Source organism: Cherax quadricarinatus, unplaced genomic scaffold (genome assembly GCF_038502225.1).
Source record: "Cherax quadricarinatus isolate ZL_2023a unplaced genomic scaffold, ASM3850222v1 Contig553, whole genome shotgun sequence".
In the NCBI taxonomy this organism is placed as follows: Eukaryota; Metazoa; Arthropoda; class Malacostraca; order Decapoda; family Parastacidae; genus Cherax; species Cherax quadricarinatus.
Genome location: NW_027195579.1, coordinates 75,468 through 99,338, shown reverse-complemented (window position 1 = coordinate 99,338; position 23,871 = coordinate 75,468). Strand labels below are relative to the sequence as shown.

At 41.5% G+C, this 23,871-nt stretch overlaps 1 protein-coding gene across 1 annotated transcript; it reads right to left on the bottom strand.

Moving 5' to 3' along the window:
- Positions 1 to 1,126: 1,126 nt before the first annotated feature.
- LOC128704613 (haloacid dehalogenase-like hydrolase domain-containing 5) lies at positions 1,127 to 23,611 on the bottom strand. The gene is given in 9 exon segments (XM_070080517.1): positions 1,127 to 5,944; positions 8,637 to 8,701; positions 8,704 to 8,778; positions 8,781 to 8,827; positions 9,889 to 9,968; positions 9,970 to 10,047; positions 20,065 to 20,229; positions 20,745 to 20,916; positions 23,577 to 23,611. Coding segments are annotated over 9 exon segments (864 nt in total). The 3' UTR covers positions 1,127 to 5,797.
- Positions 23,612 to 23,871: the final 260 nt, after the last annotated feature.

Here is a 23,871-nt window from a genome sequence, read left to right as displayed (position 1 = left end):
CAGACCGGGCTGCGGGGGCGTTGACCCCCGGAACTCTCTCCAGGTAAACTCCAGGTATAAGATGCAGCTTGTAAGACTTGTTTTAGTTTCAATGGCTCGGCATCGGACGTAACTGGGTAAGCTACAGCCCCCCCCCTCCCCACACCCAAAACTTATAGCTCCCGTCGCTGACCTTCAGTTTATAGGACGCAGACTGGTTTTTGGAGAGATTTTATGGAAACAAAACATATGTCTAATAAGCCACAAAATATGGTATATACTATATATATACATGTATGTATAATTTTTAAAGGGGGGGGAGAGGGAAGCCAGTGGAAGGCCTCAGTCAGATGACCAAAAGCTCCAGCTGTGGGTCATCATGTGATTAAGACCAGCGTCAACAAACACTTGTCCTGTTTTCCGACAAACTTTACCTAAACTAACCTAATCTAACCTACCTTACCTTACCTGACCTAACCTAATCTAACCTCACTTTACCTAACCTAACCTAACTTAACCTAACCTAACAAAAGCTCCAGCTGTGGGTCATTATATAACTAAGACCAGCATCAGAAAACACTTGTCTTGTTTTCTGACAAACTTTATCTAACCTAACCTAATCTAACCTAAGCTTACCTAACCTAATCTAACCTAACCTAACTTCACTTTACCTAACCTAACCTACCAAAAGCTCTAGCTGTGGGTCATTATATAACTAAGACCAGCATCAAGAAATACTCGTCCTGTTTCCTGATAAACTTTACCTGACCTGGCTTCATATATTGTATAATATACTCAAAGGGATACTTTGAAAAATGTAACACTCTACTTTGCAAAGCAATGTCAAAGAGGAAGGAGAAAAACGTAAATACGTATATTTTTTTTCATTTTAATCTACTGATTGTGAGTCTGATTCCCACCCACCCATTCTCTGATTAGTTTCCGATTGTGTTATTGCAATTTCCTGAGTCTTCAAATTACAACATAAACATGAAACACGTTTGTTGCAAATTACAACCCAAACATAAAACATGTTTATTGCAAATTACAACCCAAACATGAACTGAGTGTGCTACCAACCCAGCTACTGGGTATAGTACAGTGGACCCCCAGTTTACGATCATCTCCCAATGTGACCAAGTATGTAAGTGTATTTATGTATGTGCATTTGTATGTGTATGTTTGGGGGTCTGAAATGGACTAATCTAATTCACAATATTCCTTATGGGAGCAAATTCGGTCAGTACTGGCAGCTGAACATACTTCTGGAATGAAATAATATCATAAACCGGGGGTCCACTGTACTTGCCCAGTGGCATGCAGAGCAAAGGCATTTATGTGCAGCTTGGGAACCCTTTGAGTATATCAGATTTATAATTTTAGTAATGTTAGAAAAGAATCTTTCCTCTGTAAGCCATGAGTGTCATAAGAGGCGACTAAAATGCCAGGAGCAAGGTGCTAGTAACACCCAAATAAACTGTTAAATGTTGGGAACAAGGTGCTAGTAACACCCAAATAAACTGTTAAATGCCAGGAGGAAGGTGCTAGTAACACCCAAATAAACTGTTAAATGTTGGGAACAAGGTGCTAATAACACCCAAATAAACTGTTAAATGTTGGGAACAAGGTGCTAGTAACACCTTCTCCTGTATAAATTACTAAATGCTAGGAGCAATGTGCTAGTAGCATCTGTATAAATTACTAAACATGAAAATCTTTCATGGGTCACCCTGCCTCGATGGGAAATGACTAATAAAAAATATTTTAGAAAGGTACTGTCAACATAACAATATAACAATGATTTAAATTCAGCAGGACATTTTTTCAAGCATTTTACCTGATGATGCGTATGGAAATCATTGAAGAAAGTAGACCCCAAAAACATTATCACATTGAAAGGCCAGAGTAATTTAGCCAATTCATTCCTTGCTCATTAAGAGATACATAATTTTTTTTATTGTTATTTTTTTTATTAGCACATCAACTGTCTCCCACCAAGGCAGGGTGGTCCAAAAAAGAAAAACTTTCATCATCATTCACTCCATCACTGTCTTGCCAGAGGCACACTTACACTACAGTTATAAAACTGCACATTAACATCCCTCCTTCAGAGTGCAGACACTGTACTTCCCATCTCCAGGACTTAAGTCCAGCCTGTCAGTTTCCCTGAATCCCTTCATAATGTTACTTTGCTCACATTCCAACAGCACGTCAAGTCCTAAAAGCCATTTGACTTCATTCGCTCCTATTAAACACGCTCACGCATGCCTGCTGGAAGTTCAAGCCCCTCGCACACAAAACCTCCTTTACCCCCTCCCTCCAACCTATAATAATAATAATAATAATAATAATAATAATAATAATAATAATAATATTGGCAGTTTGGAGGGATATGTTGTGTATCTTTATATGTGTATGCTTCTAGACTGTTGTATTCTGAGCACCTCTGCAAAAACAGTGATAATGTGCGAGTGTGGTGAAAGTGTTGAATGATGATGAAAGTATTTTCTTTTAGGGGATTTTCTTTCTTTTTTTTGGGTCACCCTGCCTCGGTGGGAGGCGGCCGACTTGTTGAAAAAAAAAAAAAAAAAAAAATAATAATAATAATAATAATAATCGTCTTTATTTCTACCAGTACATGATACAACTTATGCAGACCACAGCTGACATCAATGATATATTATACAGAAAGTCCCTGGTTATGCAGAGCATTTCCTGCAACTTAGGGTATGTCCCCAGGATGCCACTCATACCAGTCACCTAATACCCAGGTACCTACTTACTGCAAGGTGAACAAGTACAGCAGGTGTCTTAAGGAAACACATCCTAATGTTTGCACCTATTTACATTTGGCAATATACTGAGTAATTTACATTTAGTAATTTATACAGGAAAGGGATTTTGAACCCCATTACAGTGGACCCCCGGTTAACGATATTTTTTCACTCCAGAAGTATGTTCAGGTGCCAGTACTGACCGAATTTGTTCCCATAAGGAATATTGTGAAGTAGATTAGTCCATTTCAGACCCCAAAAAATACACCTACACAAGCACTTACAAAAATAAACTTACATAATTGGTCGAGTTGGGAGCTAATCGTTATCCGGGGGTCCACTGTATTGTATACAGCATATTGTATGACTCGTATGGGTGATACATTACATTCAAGAAGCCTATGTACAACAGTATAAAAATAATGAGTATTTTCAGTCTGCTCAAGACCTGAGGAGGGTCATAATCAGACTGAAAATATCTGAGTCAAAACTGTACTTGATTGTATATGTATGTGTACAGTGGACCCCCGGTTAACGATATTTATTCACTCCAGAAGTATGTTCAGGTGCCAGTACTGACCGAATTTGTTCCCATAAGAAATATTGTGAAGTAGATTAGTCCATTTCAGACCCCCAAACATACACGTACAAACGCACTTACATAAATACACTTACATAATTGGTCGCATTCGGAGGTAATCGTTATGCGGGGGTCCACTGTATATAGCTTCACACAATAGGTACTCGGCCTCGTCCCACATTCGTAAAAAAAAATTTCTTATATACACAGGGAACTAGTTGGGAAAAAACTGTATCATTTACTATGACAACAAGTAAATATTCTGCCAATAATTTATGGAAAAATAGTCACCTAGTGTACGCCAAGAGTGTATACTACTGTAATATTGTAATAACTAGTGTATACCCAGTGTATACTACTGTAATAACTAGTGTACACTCAGTGTATACTACTATAGTAACTAGTGTACACCCAGAGTGTATACAATAACCAGTGTACACCCAGAGTACACTACTGTAGTAACTAGTGTACACTCAGTGTATACTACTGTAGTAACTAGTGTACACTCAGTGTATACTACTGTAGTAACTAGTGTACACTCAGTGTATACTACTGTAGTAACTAGTGTACACTCAGTGTATACAATAACTAGTGTACACTCAGTGTATACTACTGTAGTAACTAGTGTACACCCAGAGTGTATACAATAACTAGTGTACACCCAGAGTATACTACTGTAGTAACTAGTGTACACTCAGTGTATACTACTGTAGTAACTAGTGTACACTCAGTGTATACTACTGTAGTAACTAGTGTACACTCAGTGTATACTACTGTAGTAACTAGTGTACACCCAGAGTATACTACTGTAGTAACTAGTGTACACTCAGTGTATACTACTGTAGTAACTAGTGTACACTCAGTGTATACTACTGTAGTAACTAGTGTACACTAAGTGTATACTACTGTAGTAACTAGTGTACACCCAGAGTGTATACAATAACTAGTGTACACTCAGTGTATACTACTGTAGTAACTAGTGTACACCCAGAGTGTATACAATAACTAGTGTACACCCAGAGTATACTACTGTAGTAACTAGTGTACACCCAGAGTATACTACTGTAGTAACTAGTGTACACCCAGAGTATACTACTGTAGTAACTAGTGTACACCCAGAGTGTATACAATAACCAGTGTACACCCAGAGTATACTACTGTAGTAACTAGTGTACACTCAGAGTATACTACTGTAATATGCTAGCTAACATACACCCGGACTATATGCTATAACTGATCATCTATACACACCCAGAATAAGTACTATAATACTGCATCAACTTCTATATAGACTCATCATTGTGTCATTAAGGTTCAGAATACATTACATAATGCTAATGCTCCAGTGCATCTAATAAATCTCTCAATAAAACAATAAATAACTGATCGACAAAAATGCCGCTGGTGCTAAATTTATTAAGTGATGATGTATGTGAGTGTATTATATTTTTGTAAAAAGTTTTCTAATTTTTTTCCAGCCAAAATTTCCTTCTGTGGAAGAGCTATGTCCAGTAAGGAGGATAATTTATTACTGAAAAAAATCTAGAATACAGTATACGAGGTCACAGGAATAAAATATTAATACAGTAAACCCTTGGTATATGGGACTTCTGACTCATGAAATTGTGATAGCATGAATGCAAGTTAGTCACAGAAAAGATCAGGTTCCAATCCACGGCCTGAGAGTTTTACGGTTCACCTGCCATGAGTTTGACAGGCAAAATCCGCTATGTAAAAAGTGCATTAAATTCCTTTTTTAAACTGTTTATTGCAGTGTATCTGTAAATTGTCTGCACAGTACTATATTAATATAGAGTAGGACTACCATATCCGCAGGTCCGGTTTCTGCAGCTAACCCTTGCCCAAAATTTAACTTTGAATTTTGCTTAATAATGACTCAAAAGTGGAAAAGTGGCAGCTCTTCAAAGCCTAAGAGAAGCTGTGAAGTGCTTCCCATAAGTGAAAACTTTATCATAGGTATGTATATAAATGAAAAATGACTTATAGGGTTTGGGATAGGTTTTGGAATGTATCACCCACCGATACAGGGCGACTACTCTACGGCTAATCACTTTAGTTCTTTTCTGTGATTTTTAACATTATTTTGATGTAATAGACACTCTGAGAATCTCCGTTATTGAAATAATGTGGGTAGAATTACCGAAAATGTATTAGGAAAAAAGGACACATGAGCGACTAGCATGGCAGTTTGTTGTGGCAATGTTTCACTCTCCAGGAGCTTGAAGTTGTTACCGTGAATGTTGTCACGATAAAATGTCACATAAGTCGCACATGCATCCTTTTACCAAACATCCCCATTATTACAATAAGTCCTTAACAGAAGATTCTGAACATGTACATATGTTGAGGATTTACTGTAGTTTGTTATACGGTGGGTTTACTGTATATACATTTAATATAAATTGAATAGTGATGTATCAAGCAGTTAAGGCAAAGTCTGCCTTCAAGAGAAGTTTTCCTGTTTGAAGATGGTAGTGATAGCTTCCAGTACACATTTAACTGTGATAGATGGTTCTTGAAGTTTGGACTCGACGGGAAGGAAGTCCCGTGGCGAGTGTTCCAGCAGCTGTTCTCCGTTGTAAACTCCAGTCTATAATGATGTTAAGACAGGAATTAGTCTAATGCTTATAATATTAATAGTAATAATAATAGTAATAGTAATAATAATAATAATAATAATAATAATAGAAATGATAACAATAATAATAATAATAATAATAATAGAAATGATAACAACAACAATAATAATAATAATAATAATAATAATAATAATAATAATAATAATAATAATAATAATAATAATAATAATAATATTATTATTATTATTATTATTATTATTATTATTACTGTTATTTTATTTCAGCATGATAGTGTTTGTACAGTGATGGATGACATTCTTAATTATGCACACAGAAAGCCGATAATCCTAACAGTAACTGCCATTACTACACTGCTAGTCAGTGGTGTCGTACAGGGGGGGGGGGATTCTTTTTTCCTTTTTTCCTGGCACTAACATCTGTTGGCGGGCCGTCCGGTGACACCATAGAGCCTCTAAAGAAGGTAACACTAATCGCAAAACAGTGCTGCAGCTACATAAGAGAAAAATCCTTCATTTCTATATAGCCTGTTATATGATTACAGAGTACAAATAAGCCTATATAGGGAAAATCATTGATTTTGATGATGTGATAGATGATTTTGCAGGATTGAAGGCAAGAAATGTAAGATCAGATTCACTGAGATGTTACCTGTACTCAAGGTCAAATCAGAACCAGCATTTCTCTGATAATGCAATTTTTTCTTTATTTTTCAAGTTTTTTTTTTGCATTGTTGAAGATGAATAAATGTAGGATCTGTTGCTGTACTCAAAGTGGTATATGAGTTTATATTTCCTCAATATTACTCGATTATTAATTTTATCATTAATAAAGTTGAGAGGTATTCTCCTGTTTGGTTTATGGCCCTTAAATGTTCTCACTGCTAAGCGTTAGTCACTGGTCATGCAGTAGTGAGCGTAACTGGTCATGCAGTAGTGGCGTAACTGGAGTTTACTCCCCCAATCCCCCACCCTTGGATTTCATGGGGTGACACCAAAGATGCCGCCCGGGTGACACCAACCTAGCACGCCACAGCTGCGAATCAGGATAAAACTCTACTGAATGCCAGCAAGAACATTACAGTTTTCAACTATAATGTTAGATCATTGAGTAAACACTATGATGGCCTCCTTGCATTACTGAAGTCTCCAAATTCTACTGTAACTTTCATTATTCTTAGTGAAACCTGACTCAAACAAGATTTGAGGCGTATTACCATACCTGGTTAAACAGCCATATATAACTGCAGCCTGACCAACCAGGAGGAGGCACTGCCATCTATTACTCTGATGAACTGGAATGTATGAAATTTCCTTGCACAAGGGATGACAACGGTGAATATATAATAGCTAAATTCACATCAAAAAACTTAAGAAACCATAACAGTTTACCTGGAGTTTACCTGGAGAGAGTTTGGGTCGCGCCCCGGCCGTCTGTGACCAGGCCTCCTGGTGGATCAGCGCCTGATCAACCAGGCTGTTGCTGCTGGCTGCACGCAAACCAACGTCGAGCCACAGTCCGGCTGATCAGGAACTGACTTTGAGGTGCTTGTCCAGTGCCAGCTTGAAGACTGCCAGGGTCTGTTGGTAATCCCCTTATGTATGCTGGGAGGCAGTTGAACAGTCTCGGGCCCTGACACTTATTGTATGGTCTCTTAACGTGCTAGTGACACCCTGCTTTTCATTGGGGATGGTGCATCGTCTGCCAAGTCTTTGCTTTCGTAGTAGTGATTTTTCGGTGTGCAAGTTGGTACTAGTCCCTCTAGGATTTTCCAGGTGTATATAATCATGTATCTCTCCCTCCCTGCGTTCCAGGAATACAGGTTTAGGAACCTCAAGCGCTCCCAGTAATTGAGGTGTTTTATCTCCGTTATCGCGCCGTGAAAGTTCTCTGTACATTTCTAGGTCGGCAATTTCACCTGCCTTGAAAGGTGCTGTTGGAGCAGTCTACAGACTACACACACAAATACTACTTACAATTTTAGTGGTAACCTTAGAAGCATGATAATTGACTCAGAGTTGAATAAACACCACCTGATACTTACAGGAGACTTCAACATAACCCTCATCCAAGCAACTGACCCTCCAGTAGCTGATTTCACAAATACTATGAGCAACTGCTTGCTACTACCCTCTATAACTAAGTCAGCAAGAATCTCTGAGACAAGTGCCTCATCACTTGACCATATCTGGATCAACACAGTATCTCACAACAAGCTGGTATAATCACAGACAACACTACAGGGTTTGGGATATTAGCAGTTTGGAGGATATGTTGTGTATCTTTATACGTATATGCTTCTAAACTGTTGTATTCTAGCACCTCTGCAAAACAGTGATAATGTGTGAGTGTGGTGAAAGTGTTGAATGATGATGAAAGTATTTTCTTTTGGGGATTTTCTTTCTTTTGGGTACCTGCTCGTGGGTCACCCTGCCTCGGTGGGTTACCCTCCCTTGTCGGGAGGCGCCGACTTGTTAAAAAAAAAACACTACAGACCACTACCTACCTTTCTCATAACCGACTCATGTAAACTGAACTTCCCATAATGCCCATTGACTCTATTATACTTCCAACTAAGTATATCCCACTGACCATACTGCACTTCCCATTAAATGTATCCCACCAACCATACTGTACTTCCCCCTTACGCAGTTTCACGGAGGTAAAGATTGACCACCCCAAAACATCTATGTCTGAATTCAACTTCCCTTTAACTAGAACAGAATAACACTGGTCTGCCATGAAGCCTTAAAGTCATGGGTAGACAGGTGAGAACCTCTTGCACCTTGCATAACAATATGTTTCTTGCTGCCTCGATGCCTGCGTCGTACTCCTGGTACAGATTCATTCCAAATATATCCGTGTATACGTTATCTCTGCAGAATAAAGATATATTATAGTTCTTTATAGTCATTCCTATTATATCTATCTATATATTATATCTGCAAGAAGAAAAGATATATTATTCTTTTTTTATAGATTCATTCTTAATATATTTGTGTGTACATTATATCTGCAACAGAAAGGTAGACAGCAACCACCCAGGGAGGTACTACCGTCCTGCCAAAGTGAGTGTAAAATGAAAGCCTGTAATTGTTTTACATGATGGTAGGATTGCTGGTGTCTTTGTCTGACTCATAAACATGCAAGACTACAGGTACATCTTGCTGCTTCTACTTACATTAGGTCACACTACACATACATGTACAAGCATATATATACACACCCCCTCTGGTTTCTTCTATTTTCTTTCTAATTCCTGTTCTTGTTTATTTCCTCTTACCTCCATGGGAAGCGGAACAAATTCTTCCTCCGTAAGCCATCGTGTTGTAAAGCGACTAAATGCCAGGAGCAAGGGGCTAGTAACCCTTCTCCTGATATATTACTAAATGTAAAAAGAGAAACTTTGTTTTTTTTTTGGGCCACCTCCCAGTGAAACTTTTGTTTTTCTTTTTGGGCCCCCCTGCCACGGTGGGATACGGCGGTTTATTGAAAGGAAGAAGAAAGATCTGCCTGAAGTTCGCTTCATTACTTTGATGGTATATCTACTCAGACTACTATATACATTTCAGAATACAGTAGTCACCCGTATCCACAGGAATATTTTCCCAAAGAACCTCCCTGTGGATGCGAAACCTATAAATAAGTCCTATACATACCTATTATAAAGTTTAATTGATAAATTATGCATAATAAGAGAGAATTATCATTGATGGGAAGCACTATGGCTTCTCTTGGGCTTTGAAGAACTGCCTGCGCCTCTACTTTTTGTGCTTTGGGGCCATTATTATCAAAATTAAGAGTATTTTTGGGTCAGAGAAACAGTGGATAACTGAAACCATGGATACCCAATCAGTGGATACGGATATTCTACTCTAAATCAATATTTTCATTATCATTTCAATAATCGCAGAACTTTAGATTTTTCAAATAAAACTTACCCAATCGCATAAGTTTAGTAATAGGGTGATTAATGCCTATGGACCTGGCATGGTGCTGGACCATAGTTTCCGCATAGGGAGTAGGTAATTTCTGAAGGTTTGCCGACCAGCGCCGTGTAGATCAGATCGTTACCGTTACTTTTTGTATAAGGCTTCTAGGCACAGTAAGAGCATCCATGCCCAAATCTGTTAAAAAATGATATTAACACAAAAAGAATATTAGCATACAAAAAAGAGTATCATTAACAAAAATATCAAGGTAAACATTTGTAAAGCACTTTCGTACATGGGTTGGTGCGCACTCAGCTCCACACTGAGGTCTGAGGTTCGATCCTGGTATGGGTGGAAATATTTAGGCATGTTTCTTTAAGACACCTGCTGTCTATGTTCATCCAGCAGTAAGTAGGTACCTGGGTGTTAGTCACTAACACCTGCTGTCATTATTCACCTAGCAGTAAGTAGGTACCTGGGTGTTAGTCACCTAACACCTGCTGTCATTGTTCACCTAGCAGTAAGTAGGTACCTGGGTGTTAGTGGACTGGTGTGGGTCACATCCTGGGGACAAAACTGACCTAATTTGCAAGAAATATTCTGCATAACAGGACTTCCTATATAGTAGTATGTCACTGATGTCAGCTATGATCTGTATAAGTTTATTATAGAAATAATATATTATTATTATTATACTAGTTACTATAATTTAGTTTCAAGGCTGTCTGAAATCCCTTTTGCATAATAAGTGGCTGTAAAGTGGCGCTTAAGTGGCACTGTAAAGTGGCACTGACAAAAGAGCTGAAAAAAGAAAAGTGCTGTAAAGTAAAGCACTGTCGAAGTGCTGTAAACAAAGTGCTGTAAAGTGAAGCACTGTCCCAGCAAGTGCTGTAAACAAAGTGCTGTAAAGTGGCTGTAAAACAAAGTGCTGTAAAGTGAAATTCTGAAAGCAAAGTGCTGAAAAGTGAGCGCTGTAAAGCAAAGCACTGTAAGTGACGCTGTCGGAGTGCTGTAAAGCAAAGTGCTGAAAAGTAGGCCCTGTAAAGCAAGCACTGTAAAGTGACGCTGTACAGCGAAGTGCTGTAAAGCAAAGTGCTGTAAAGTGAAGCACTGTAAAGCAAAGCACTGTAAAGTGAAGCACTGTAAAGCAAGCACTGTAAAGATGAACACTGTAAAGAAAAGCACTGTAAATGAAGCACTGTAAAAAAAGCACTGTAAAGTGAAGCACTGTAAACAAAGCACTGTAAGTGGCCTGTAAAAACAGCACTTAAGTGAAGCTGTACAGCAAAGTGCTGTAAAGCAAAGTGCTGTAAAGTGAAGCCTGTCAGAAGTGCTGTAAAGCAAAGTCTTAAAGTGAAGCACTGTACAGGTGCTGTAAAGCAAAGTGCTGAAAAGTGAGCGCTGTAAGAAAAAGCACTGAAAAGGGTAAGCACTGTACGCCGAAGTGCTGTAAAGCAAAGCGCTGTAAAGGTGAGCGCTTAAAGCAAAGCACTGTAAAGTGAAGCACTGTACAGCGAAGTGCTGTAAAAGCAAAGTGCTGTAAAGTGAAGCACTGTCCCAGCAGAAGTGCTGTAAAGAAAGCGCTGTAAAGGGGCCCTGGCAAGGTGCTGTAAACAAAGTGCTTAAAGTGAGCGCTGTACAGCAAAGTGCTTTAAAGCAAAGTGCTGTAAAGTGAAGTGCTGTACAGCAAGCGCTGTAAAGTGAGGTCTGCCTGTATAATTTCATACAATGAATAATTCAACTTTACATGTCTGTTTGTGCATTTGTGTCTAATTCCAAAAATGAAATAGATTTGATCACAAACACTTTTCATTCCTAAGCATGTGTGCCTCAGCATCATTCAAGCCCATGTTGCAAGCCAGGATGGCAGAGTCGGATAGGGCCTGGAGGTTGGGCAGATGCCTCCTGTCATCAATCATGATAGAAAGCTAAAGCGGCGTCTCCTCACAGGTTCTCAAACAACATAAGGGTCAAGTTTGGGATATGGTGCTGATTCAACTGCTGAAAACAGTTTTATGTATTACGTGTTTATATGCGAAATTCTTCATTTAGTGATTGTCTTTGAGTTCGTCAATATTGTATTGCATTCAGCTCTCATTGTATATTATGCAAAAATAATTTTTAAGTTGAATTATAATAGAATGTTCCATCTCATACAGATTATGGTTATAATTTTATGATTTTTAAATTATGATTCGCAGTGTTACCCAGCTTAACAAACATTATAATCTGTGAAAATTTCTTTGCTTTAAAGATAAGATTTTATTTCTTTGAAAAGGGTTACAATTGTAATTACAATTTGATCTTTAAATCAAAGAAACTCTATGATGCCAGGGCATTTCATTACTATTAATTTTTTGAAAGCAAGAACTAGGGGAACAGATCATGCAGGACTTCTCTGGTTTTCCCAGTGGGTGATTTGCAATATGTTAAACCATGTATGGATAGTGTGAACCCACAAAAGTAAGTTAGTTTATTATTTTTATTATACCCCTTTACCCATCCTGTGCGTAGTCACCCATACCCATCTGTGGTTGGTAGTCAAAAATTACAGAGTACTATGGGCCCGGGATGGACCTAAAATTATGATAGCTGAGCAAGATTACAAAGGTAATGAACTTTTGATCTGGTTACAATCATGACCAAAAGTATGGTTATTTTGTATGTTGTGATATCATCTGTTTATTCTTTATTATTATTATCCACTGGATTCCCCCAAGGCAGGTGGCAAAGAAAAATTTCACCATCATTCACTCCATCATGTCTTGCAGAAGGGGTTCTTTACTACAGTTTTAAACTGCAACGTTCCCTCCTTCAGGTGCGGGCCCCACTTCCCCATCTCCAGGACTCAAGTCGCCTGCGGCTCCTGCCCCTTCATAAATGTTACTTTGCTACACTCAGCAGAAATCAAGTGTAAAACCATTTTGTCTCCATTCTCCTATCAAACAGCCCCAGCCATGCTTACGGGAAAGTCAAGCCCGCTTCAAAGCCTCCTTTACCCCTCCTCAACCCTTTCCTAGGCCTACCCCTCCTTCCTTACACAGAATGATGCACTCTTGAAGTCACTCTGTTTAGCTCCATTCTCTCACATGCCCAAACCACCTCAACAACCCTTCTTCAGCCTCTGGCCCAAGTTTTGGTAATCCCGCATTTCCCTCTAATTTCCCAAACTACAATTCTCTGCATTATATTCACCACATTGCCTCAGACATGACATCTCCCTGCCTCCAGCCTTCTCCTCGCTGCCATTCATCACCATTTTCACCATATGAGCGTTGGAAAACTAATCTCATCATTCCCTCTTTGCTCAGGACAAAGTTCTTTGTCTCCACAGACCCCAAAATGCACCCTCACCTTTTCCCTCATCAATTCTTGATTCCCTCATCTTTCATGACCATCCACTGACACGTCACTCCCAAATATCTGAATACATTCCCCTCTCCATACTCTCTCCCCCCAATCTGATATCCAATCTTCCCCCACCTAATCTTTTGTTATCCTCATAACTTTCTCTTTCCTGTATTCCTTTAATTTCTTCTTTTGCATCCTACTTATAAATTACTAAGCGTGCCTTATACTCGTCTCTTGTGTCCACCAATCTATTGGGATAGGCCTGGCGTAATTCATCTACCGTTGGTTGTTTCCCAAGAAGCCAAGGTTGTCGCTATCTCTTGGGTGGCCTTGTCGGAATCAACACCTGTTTTGAAATCTGGTGGAACATCTTGAGAGGTAGATGTGCCCTAACCACCTGGTCCTCGTGAATCTAGAAATGGAGATACTTATTAACCTCGAAGCATGCAAATCAAATTCTATATTTCTATTTATACAAAAAAAAAAAAGCATGCATAGTATTTTGGGCAGACTAATTCTAATCTTACAGGCTATTTAAAACTAGGCATAGGATATAGAATGGTATATTTTAAAAAATGTGTAATGTATTAAAACAATGGGGGTAGTTTACCCAGTGAAAAAGTACTTGGAGATTCATTATTCTCTTCACAGTCCCTCAAGGAAGGTTCCTTGATGCTGGTCAGGGTTCTTGATCTGGGAACTGGATCACTGCTCCAGTTCCTAAATTAACCCCTGAATCCCTTTCCCATCCCAGGCTGTGCAGTCTCGGGTTTAGTGCTTCCCCTTGATTATAATAATAATAATAAAAATTTTCTTTTCACAGTGGTTATTCTTTACTGTGATCTTATTGCATTTTATATTTATATATATATTTTATATATATATATATAATATATATATATATATAATATATATATATATATATTATATATATATATATATATATATATATATATATATATATATATATATATATATATATATTTTATATAATATATATATATATATATATATACATTATATATATGTATAGGAGCCTTTGAACCAAGTGAGAGAGTTTGTGGTGGGGACCTAAATGCTAAAGTAGGAAAAACTTTTAGAGAGGATGTGGTAGGTAAGTTTGGGGTGCCAGAGGGTAAATGATAACGGGGGCCTTCATTTGAATTTTGTATAGAAAGAGCTTTGGTTATGGAAATTCATTTTTTTAAGAAAAGAGGATAAATAAGTATACAAGATATGATGTGGTGAAATGACAGTAGTTTGTTGATTATGTATTGGTAGATAAAGACTGTTGAGTAGACTTCAGGATGTACATGTTTATAGAGGGCCACAGATATATCAGATCACTTTCTAGTTGTAGCTACACTGAGAGAAAAGGTAGATGGGATACAAGGAGAATAGAAGCATCAGGGAAGAGAGGTAAAAGGTTTATAAACTAAAGAGGAGGCAGTTAGGGTAAGATAAAAACAGCTATTGGAGGATAGATGGGCTAATGAGAGCATAGGAAATAATTGAAGAGGTATGGGGTAGGTTTAAAAATGTAGTGTTAGAGTGTTCAGCAGAGTTTGTGGTTTAAGGAAGTGTGAGTGCGGGAGGAAGAGGAGGCGATTGGTGGAATGATGATGTGAAGAGTAGAAAAGGGAAAAGTTAGCATATGAGAAGTTTTTACAAAGTAGAAGTATAAGAAAGGAGGAGAGAGTATATGGAGAAAAGAGAGGGTTAAGAGAGGGGGGTGAAGCAATGTAAAGAGGCAAATGAGAGGTGGGTGGATGTTATCAAAATTTGTTGAAAATAAGAAAAAGTTTTGGGGTGAGATTAACAAGTTAAGAAAGCCTAGAGAACAAATGGTTGTCAGTTAAAAATAGGAGGGAGAGTTATTAAATGGAGAGTTAAAAGGTATTGGAGAAGATGGAGGGAATTTTTTTGAGGGATTGTTAAATGTTGATGAAGATAGGGAAGCTGTGATTTCGTGTATAGGGCAGGGGGAACAACATCTTGTAGGGTAGGAAGAGCCAGTTTTGAGTGTGGGGAAAGTTAGTGAGGCAGTAGGTAAAAATAAAAGGGGGAGTAAGGCAGCCGGGATTGATGGGATAAAGATAGAAATGTTAAAAGCAGGTGGGGATATAGTTTTGGGTGGTTGGTGAATTATTTAATAAATGTTGGAAGAGGGAAAGGTACCTAGGGATTGGCAGGGGAGACATGCATAGTTCTTGAATAAAGGAAAAGGGAAAAAAGAATAAAATATGGGGGGATAAGTCTTTTGGGAGTATCCTGGCAAGGTTGGGTAGAGTTTTTTGAAAGAATTAAGAGTAAGGCGGAGATAGGATAGCAGATGAACAAGGAGGCTTTAGGAAAGGTGGGGTGTGGACCAGGTGATTACAATGAACATATAAGTGACAGTATTTAGATAGGCTAAAGAGATCTTTGTGGCATTTATGGATTTGGAAAGAGCGTATGACGGGGGTGGATGGGGGCAATGGGGCCCAGATATTGCAGGTGTATGAGTGAGAGGGGGTTCCGAAAAGCAGTGAAGAGTTTTTCGAGGATAGTGAGCTCAAGTTAAGTACAAGGAAAGAGGGAATTATTTCCCAGTAAAAGTGGGGCCTTTTAGACAAGGTTGTGTGATGTCACTTGGTTTGTTTTAATATATTTATAGATGGGGGTTTTGTAAGAGAAGAAACCCGAGGTCTTGGAAAAGGGTGTGAGGTTAAAGATAAGAATCACAAAAAAGTGGGAGTTATCAATTGCTCTTTACTGATGACACTGTGCTCTTGGGAGATTCTGAAAGAGAGTTCAGAGATTTGGTGGATGAATTTGGTAGGGTGTGCAAAGAAGAAAATTGAAAGTGAATACGGGAGAGGTAAGTTATAGGGATAAAAAAAGATTATGATGAAGATTGGATATCAGATTGGAGGAGAAGTATGGAGGGGTGATGTATTCAGATATTTGGGAGTGGGTGTCCAGCGGAGGGGTCTATGAAGATGAGGTGAATCATTAGAATTGATGAGGGAAAAGGGGGGAGTGGTGCACTTGGGAGTCTGTGGAACAAAGAACTTTGTCGCGAGGCAAAGAGAATGTATGAAGTATGTTTTATCAACGCTTTTTTGGGTGTGAAGCGTGGGGATGAATGTTGCAGGGGGAAGGCTGGAGGCAGTGGAGATGTATGTCAGAGCAATGTGGTGTGAATATAATGCAGAGAATTCGTAGTTTGGAATTTTAGGGGGAGGTCGGGATTCCCAAACTGTTGTCAGAGGCTGGGGAAGGGTTGTTGGGTGGTTGGACATGTGGAGAGAATGGGGCAAAAAAAGAATAACTTCAGAGTGTATCAGTCTGTAGTGGAAGGAAGGGCGGGGGTGGGAGTCGGCCTAGGAAAGGTTGGAGGGGGTAAAGGAGGTTTTGTGTCGAGGTTTGGGACTTCCCGCAGGCATGCGTGGCGTGTTTGATAAGTGAATGGGCAAATGGTTTTTAATCTTGACGTGCTGTTGGGTGTGAGCAAGTAACATTTATGAAGGGTTCAGGAACCGGCGGGCCCGGACTTGAGTCCTGGAGATGGGAAGTCAGTGCCTGCACTCTGAAGAGGGTGTTAATGTTGCAGTTTAAAACTGAGTGTAAAGCCCCTTCTTGGGAACAGTGATGGAGTGAATGATGGTGAAGTTTTCTTTTGCCACCTGCCTTGGTGAGAATCGGCCAGTGTGATAAAAAAAAAAATATATATATATATATATTTTTTTTTTTCCTCAACCCCATTCAAATGGCCAAAAATTTCACCATCTTTACTACCCTTCTTTGCGAAACTTCCACTACAGTTTCATAAATTTTTTTTAGGGAGGGTGGAAGCGAGCAGACACGGGCGGAATAACTCCTCGACCCCAACCACTGGAAGGCTGGTGGCCCTTTTAATCAGGGCATTGCCAGCATTGGTGGCAAAGGGGGTCGGGACGAGAAAAATGGCGAACTTGTCTCCAGTAAGTTAAAGGCCTCGGAGCTGGCGGCAAGATCGTTCCTCTTATTATCACGCCGTCTTGGAAACAGGCCAAAAATTTGGAGTTTTCGTGTGAAAAATTACTGAGTGCTGGAGAATCTCGATTCATGATTATCTAATATTACCTAAGTTCCTGGTATACCTGGATGTATACCTGGAGGGATCCTGGGTATACCTGGAGGTATCCTGGAGAATACCTGGAATATACCTGGAGGTATCTTGGAGCTATATGGAAATATCTTGGAATATACTTGGAGGTCTGCCTGGGTATGCTGGGCATACGGGGATTCCCAAAGGGCTCCTGGCTGTCTTCAAGCTGGCATTGGAAAGCCCAAAGTGTCCTGCCAGCCGGGCTGGCTTGCGTTGGTTTCATGCAGCCAGCAGTAACAGCCTGGGGTTTATCGGCTCTGATCCACCTGAGGCCTGGTCACGAGCCGGCCCCGCGAGCGTTGACCCCAGAACTCTCTGCAGGAAAACTCCAGGTAAACAACCCGGGGTCTTGAGACAACCAGGGGTCTTGAGGCGCCCGGAGTCTTGAAGACAACCAGGGTGTGAAGACAACCAGGGGTATTGAATACAGCAGGGTATTGAGAAGACAACCAGGGGTATTGAAGACACCAAAGGGGTCTGAAGACAACCAGGGGGTATTGAGACAACCAGAGGTATAAGACAACCAGGGTTTGAAGACAACCAGGGTGGTGAGACAACAGGTCTTGGAGACAACCGGGGTCTTTAAAACAACCAGGGGTCTTGAAGACAACCAGGGTTTGAAAACCAGTAGTCTTGAAGACAAGCCGGGTTATTGAAGACAACCAGGGTATTTAAGACACAGGAGTCTTGGGGACACCAAGGGTATTGAAAACAACCAGGAGTCTTGAAGACACCAGGGTGTGAAGAAACCCAGTAGTCTTGAAGCCACAGAGGGCTTGAAGACACCAGTAGTCTTGAAGCCAGCCCGGGGGGTTTAGAAAAACCAGGGTCTTGAAGACAACCAGGGTAGAGACAACCAGTGTCTTGAGAAACCAGCCAGAGGTCTTGAAGACAACCAGGGAGCTATGGCAATCCCACTATGTATCGTGCACCTCCTTATCATCGGGAATGTTGCATCTCCTGCCCAGTTTTCTGCTTTCATAAGGAGTGATTTTCAGAGTTTCAAATTTGGGATTAGTCCCCCTAGGATTTTTTAAGTGTATTTTATCTGGCATCTTGTGCCGTGTGGGAATACAAATCAAAGGGGCTTAATCATTCTCAGTAATTTAGGTGCTTCAGAGTCCCTTTTTGTCCGTGAAGTTCTCTGTTACACTCTCCAGGTCAGCATTCTCCTACCTGGAAGATGGCAATTAATGTACAAACAATATTCAGCCTGAAGAACAAAGTGATTTGAAGAAGTTTCCTCAGGGATTAGAATCCCCAGTTTTGAAAGTTCTCATCATTTTTTTCCCGATGTGTAGATCATTGTTTATGATCATTGAAAGTGAGATCCCTTTGACATTATCACTCCCAGGTCCTTCCCTTAGTTTTCGATCTTGTTGGATGGGTTTGTTTTTCACTCCTTGATTTTTAATTTCCTCAAGTTTTCCATACGCAGTATTGAATTTCTCAACATTAAACATCATATTGTTTTCTGTGGCCCATTAAAGATTTGGTTGGTCCCTGAGTCTTGTAGTGTCTGCAGTGTAAGTCACTGTTGTGGCGGTCAGGTGTCATCCGTAAAGAGAAAACACGGTGCTGTGGCATATCCCTCTCCATGTCTGATTTAGGATGAGGAACGGGGTGGGAGAGTACTGTACCTTGTAGAACACTGGGAGCATGTCTGTAGCCTTGTAGAACACTGGGGCCAGTACTGTGTATGGAACACTGGGGCCAGTCTGTACCTGTAGACATGGGCAGTACGTCCTTGGGCGGGCCCGTACTGTACCTTGTAGAACACTGGGACCAGTCTGTACCTTGTGGCACACTGGGGCCAGTACTTGCACCCCTTAGTAGCTGGACAATGTGACCTTGGAACACTGGGAGCCAGTATTGTCCTTGTGGACACTGGGAGCCAGTACGCCCTTTTGGAACACTGGAAGCCAGTACTGTCCTTTGGAACACTGGGAGCCAGTACTGTACCTTTGAGACACTGGGAGCCAGTGCTGCTTGCAGAACACTGGGGGCCAGTACTGTACCTTAGGCACACTGGGAGCCCGTACTGTGCCTTTTCTGGACCGGAAAATTGTGACCCCTTTTGGCACTGGGGGCCAGTACTGTCCTTGTGGGAAAACTGGGGGCCAGTACTGTACACTTGGAACACTGGGAGCCAGTCTGTACCTTGTGAACACTGGGGCAGTACTGCCTTGTAGAACCTGGGAGCCCGTACTGTACCTTTTGGAACACTGGGAGCCAGTATTTTACCTTGTGGAACCTGGGAGCCAGTATTGCACCAGAACACTGGGGCCAGTGGTCCTTGTGGAACACTGGGAGCCAGTACTTTTACCTTGTGGAACACTGGGGGCCAATGTGTACCTTGTGGAGACCCCTGGGGCCCTGTTTTTACCTTGTGGAACACTGGGAGCCAGTACTGTACCCTTTGGAACAATAGACCATGCTTACCTTGTAGAACACTGGGAGCAGTACTGTACGTTTGTGGAACCTGGGGCCAGATGCTACCTTGTGGGAAAACTGGGAACAATGCTTAAAGTTGTGAACCTGGGAGCAAATCTGCCCTTGTGGAACCACTGGGAGCCAGTACTGTACCTTGTGGAACACTGGGAGCAGTACTGTGCCTTGTAAACCGGGAACCAGTCTGTCATGTGGAACACTGAGAGACAGTCACTGCACCCTTTTGGAACACTGGAGCCTGCTGTACCTGTGGAACTGGGGCAGTCTGTCCTTGTGGACACTGGGGGCCAATCTGTACCTTGTAGAGACACTGGGAGCCAGTACTTGCTTGGAACGCTGGAAGCCAGTTTGTGCCTAGGGCCGAACCTGGGACCCGTACTGTACCTTGTGGAACACTGGGGCAGTATGTAACCTGTGGGAAAACAGGGTAATACGTACCTGTGGAACACTGGAAGACCTGTAACCTGTGGAACACTGGGAGCAGAACTGTCCTTGTGGAACACTGGGAGCCAGTACTGTACCTTGGTGGACACTGGGCATCTGTATTTGGAACACTGGGGCCAGTCTGTACTGTGTGACTCGGAGCCTGTACTGTACCGCCGGAACACTGGGAGCCAGTCTGTACCTTGTAGCACAGGGGTGCCGTACCTTGTGGAACACTAGAGGAGCCAGTACTGTCCTTGGGAACACTGGGAGCCAGTACTGCCTTGTGGAGACACTGAGGCCAATACTGTACCTTGTGGAACACTGAGGGCCAATCTGTACCTTGTGGGAAAACTGGGGGCCAGTCTGCCTTGGAACCCGAGAGAACTATTTCCTTGTGAGACTGGGAGCCAGTACAGTACCTTTTGAAAAAAGGGGGCCAGTTGCCTTGTGGACACTGAGGGGCCCGTACTGTGCCTTGGACACACTGGGCCAGTACAGTACCTTGTGGAACACTGGTTGGAGCCTGTGCACTTTGGAGCACTGGGAGCCGTACTGTGCCTTGTGAACACTGGGGCCAATTGTACCTTTTTGGACACTGGGCCAGTACATTTGTGGGGTACTGGAGCCAGTCTGTGCCTTGGAGCACTGGACCAGTACTTCCTGCTTTGGAACACTGGGGCCAAATGCTGTACCGTGGAACACTGGGAGCCAGTGCTGTACCTTTGTGAAAAACCTGAGCCAGTACTGTACCTTTTTGGGAAAACTGGAGTCAGTGCTGTACCTTGTGTGGAACACTGGGAGCCAGTCTGTACCTTGTGGTACCTGGGAGCCAATGCACTATACCTGTGGAACACTGGGAGCCAGTACTGTACCTTTGGGAACCAGAGTACTATACCTTGTGGAACACTGGGGGCCAGTCTGTACCTTGTGAACCCGGGAAGCAGTACTGTACTATGTGGAACACTGGGGCCAGTACTTCTTAGAACACTGGAGCCCGTTACTGACCCCTTGTGGGACACTGGGGCCAGTCTGTGCCCTTGTGGAACACAGGGGGCCCGTACTGCCTTGTGCACTGGGAGACATGCTGCCTTGTAGAACAGAAATTTTCCTCGTACCTCAGACTTTACTCTGTTTACTATTACTCTCTGTGTTCTGTTTTGTTTGGAAATTTAGATCCATCTACCAGCTTTTCGTAAGTAAATATACTAAGGCATCTAATGTAGCATAGAAGGAAAAATAAGCAAAGGTTTCAGAGACTAGTCCAGTGATAAGGGTAAAGGAGTTAACCAGTCAAACTAGAGGACAGAATGACCGGGATGAATTTATACGATGGGAGACACATAAGTGTCAGGAGCCAGGACTGTTCGACTGCCATAGAATACATTGGGGATTGCCAATAGACTTTTACCTGCTCAAGGCCCTGGTTGTCTTCAAGACTCCTGGTTTATTCAATACCCCTGGTTGTCTTTAAGCTCTGGTTTATTCAGACCCTGGTTGTCTTCAAGACCCTGGTTGTCTTCAAGACGCTGGTTGTCTTCAAGACTCCCGGTTTCTTCAAGACCCTGGTTTTTCTTCAAGACGCCTGGTTGTCTTCAAGACGCCTGGTTGTCTTCAAAACCCTGGTTGTCTTCAAGACGCCTGGTTGTCTTCAAGACGCCTGGTTGTCTTCAAGACCCTGGTTGTCTTCAAGACGCCTGGTTGTCTTCAAGACTCCCGGTTGTCTTCAAGACGCCTGGTTGTCTTCAAGACTCCCGGTTTTTCTTCAAGACGCCTGGTTGTCTTCAAGACTCCTGGTTGTATTCAATACCCCCGGTTGTCTTCACACTCCCGGTTGTCTTCAAGACCCTGGTTTTTATTAATACCCTGTTGTCTTCAAGACCCCCAGTTTTTCTTCAAGACCCCTGGTTGTCTTCAAGACCCCCGGTTGTCTTCAAGACCCTGGTTGTCTTCCAGACCCTGGTTGTCTTCCAGACCCTGGTTGTCTTCCAGACCCTGGTTGTCTTCAAGAAGGTGCTGGACGGCCACCGTCACTAACTGATTAGCCGGGCGTGGTTCATACGTCGTTTACGCCGTCCACAGTACGCCTGGTTGATCAGTCCTGATCCTCCAGGCCTGGTCTTGGAGCCGTGCTGCGGGCTTGGCCCAAGACCGTCTCCAGGTATCGAACCCGGACACCTCACCGTGTGAAGCGTTTGCTTTGCCATCAGGCCAGGCCAACAGCTTATTTCCTGTGGGGCCTGACTATTTCCCGTGGTCATTGACCTCTTCAGTGGTCATTGACCTTTTCCAGTGGAGTCCCCGCCTTTTCCAGTGGGTCATTGACCTTTCCTGAGTGTTTACCTATTTCCAATGGGTCCATGACCTTTTCCAGTGGGTCCCTTGACCTTTCCAGTGAGTCCTTGCCTATTTCCAGTGGGTCATTGACCTATTTCCAGTGGTTTCCCACTTATTTCCCTGGGGTCTTTGACTTATTCCTACTGGGGCCTTTTATCCCAAAGGGAAATTAACATCATCCATGGACGGACTCCTCCCGTCCATCATCCCCAGGCCTTTTGTGACCCTCAGTTTAGCTCCCCCAGGAAGGTAAAATAATATATTTATTGGATTTGGGGGGAGTCAGACTACACCTTTAATTTCCCGACCCTTCTTACCTATATTCTCCCTGACACTTTTTCCTTCCTATTTTCCCTCCCAAGTTTCCCCAGTCTATCCGCACAACGTAATGAAACATAGGAAAAACGACGTTAAAATGAGCCCAAAAGCCAATTTTATTTTTTTCTTTTACCAAAAACCAGGATTGCGTCACCCGTGTCCCGGGTTGTGTGACCTTGACTTACATTTCGATTTTTCCCTTAAATTTTTCTGAATAACTGACATTTATTGATATTAAATTTTAAATTGATATACATATAATTATGTATCCCCAAAATGTGAAAAAATCTAAAATGTATAAAAATAATAAAATAATTAGTAGTCTGGCTAAGCTAAGCCGAAATCCGAACATTTTGAGCCTAATTTATTGACGAGAAACAAAAAATCTAAATAAAATAATGACAATGATTTTTTATCGGATAAAAAATGTAGGAATAAAGGAAGAGTAAAACTGAGAGTCAAATGAAGGAGAGGAACATGTTATAGCATAAATAAGACCGGTTAATGTCTACGTTACATCATTGAGCCACAACATTAACCATTAATAATACGCCATTAAAACAACCTCCTTTAAGTTATCAAACTCCATTATAACCTTAAATTCCAGCTAAGTGGCCGCTTAAAGCGAATTTTATATTTCGTGTTAATACCTGGTTTATATGGACCGGGTGAGGTACTCACCTGGCTATAAGTCTCTTGCTAGCGCTCCTCGCCATAATTGCACTATTGGGTGGTGAATATTATCGTATTTTCCAAAAACAAGATAATTTTAGGGAGACATGACTCCCAGCTGCTACTGCTTGTGTCGTGCGTCTGGCAGTCCCGCTACCTGTGAACATTTACTTACCTAACACCTGATTGGCTGAGCCGATGGCGCCGCGTGACGTCACTGGCCACACCAACCAATGAGAGAGCAGCTTACATCTCCCTCTTCACCTCCATCATAAATAATCCAAATTTATTACCTTATTTACCT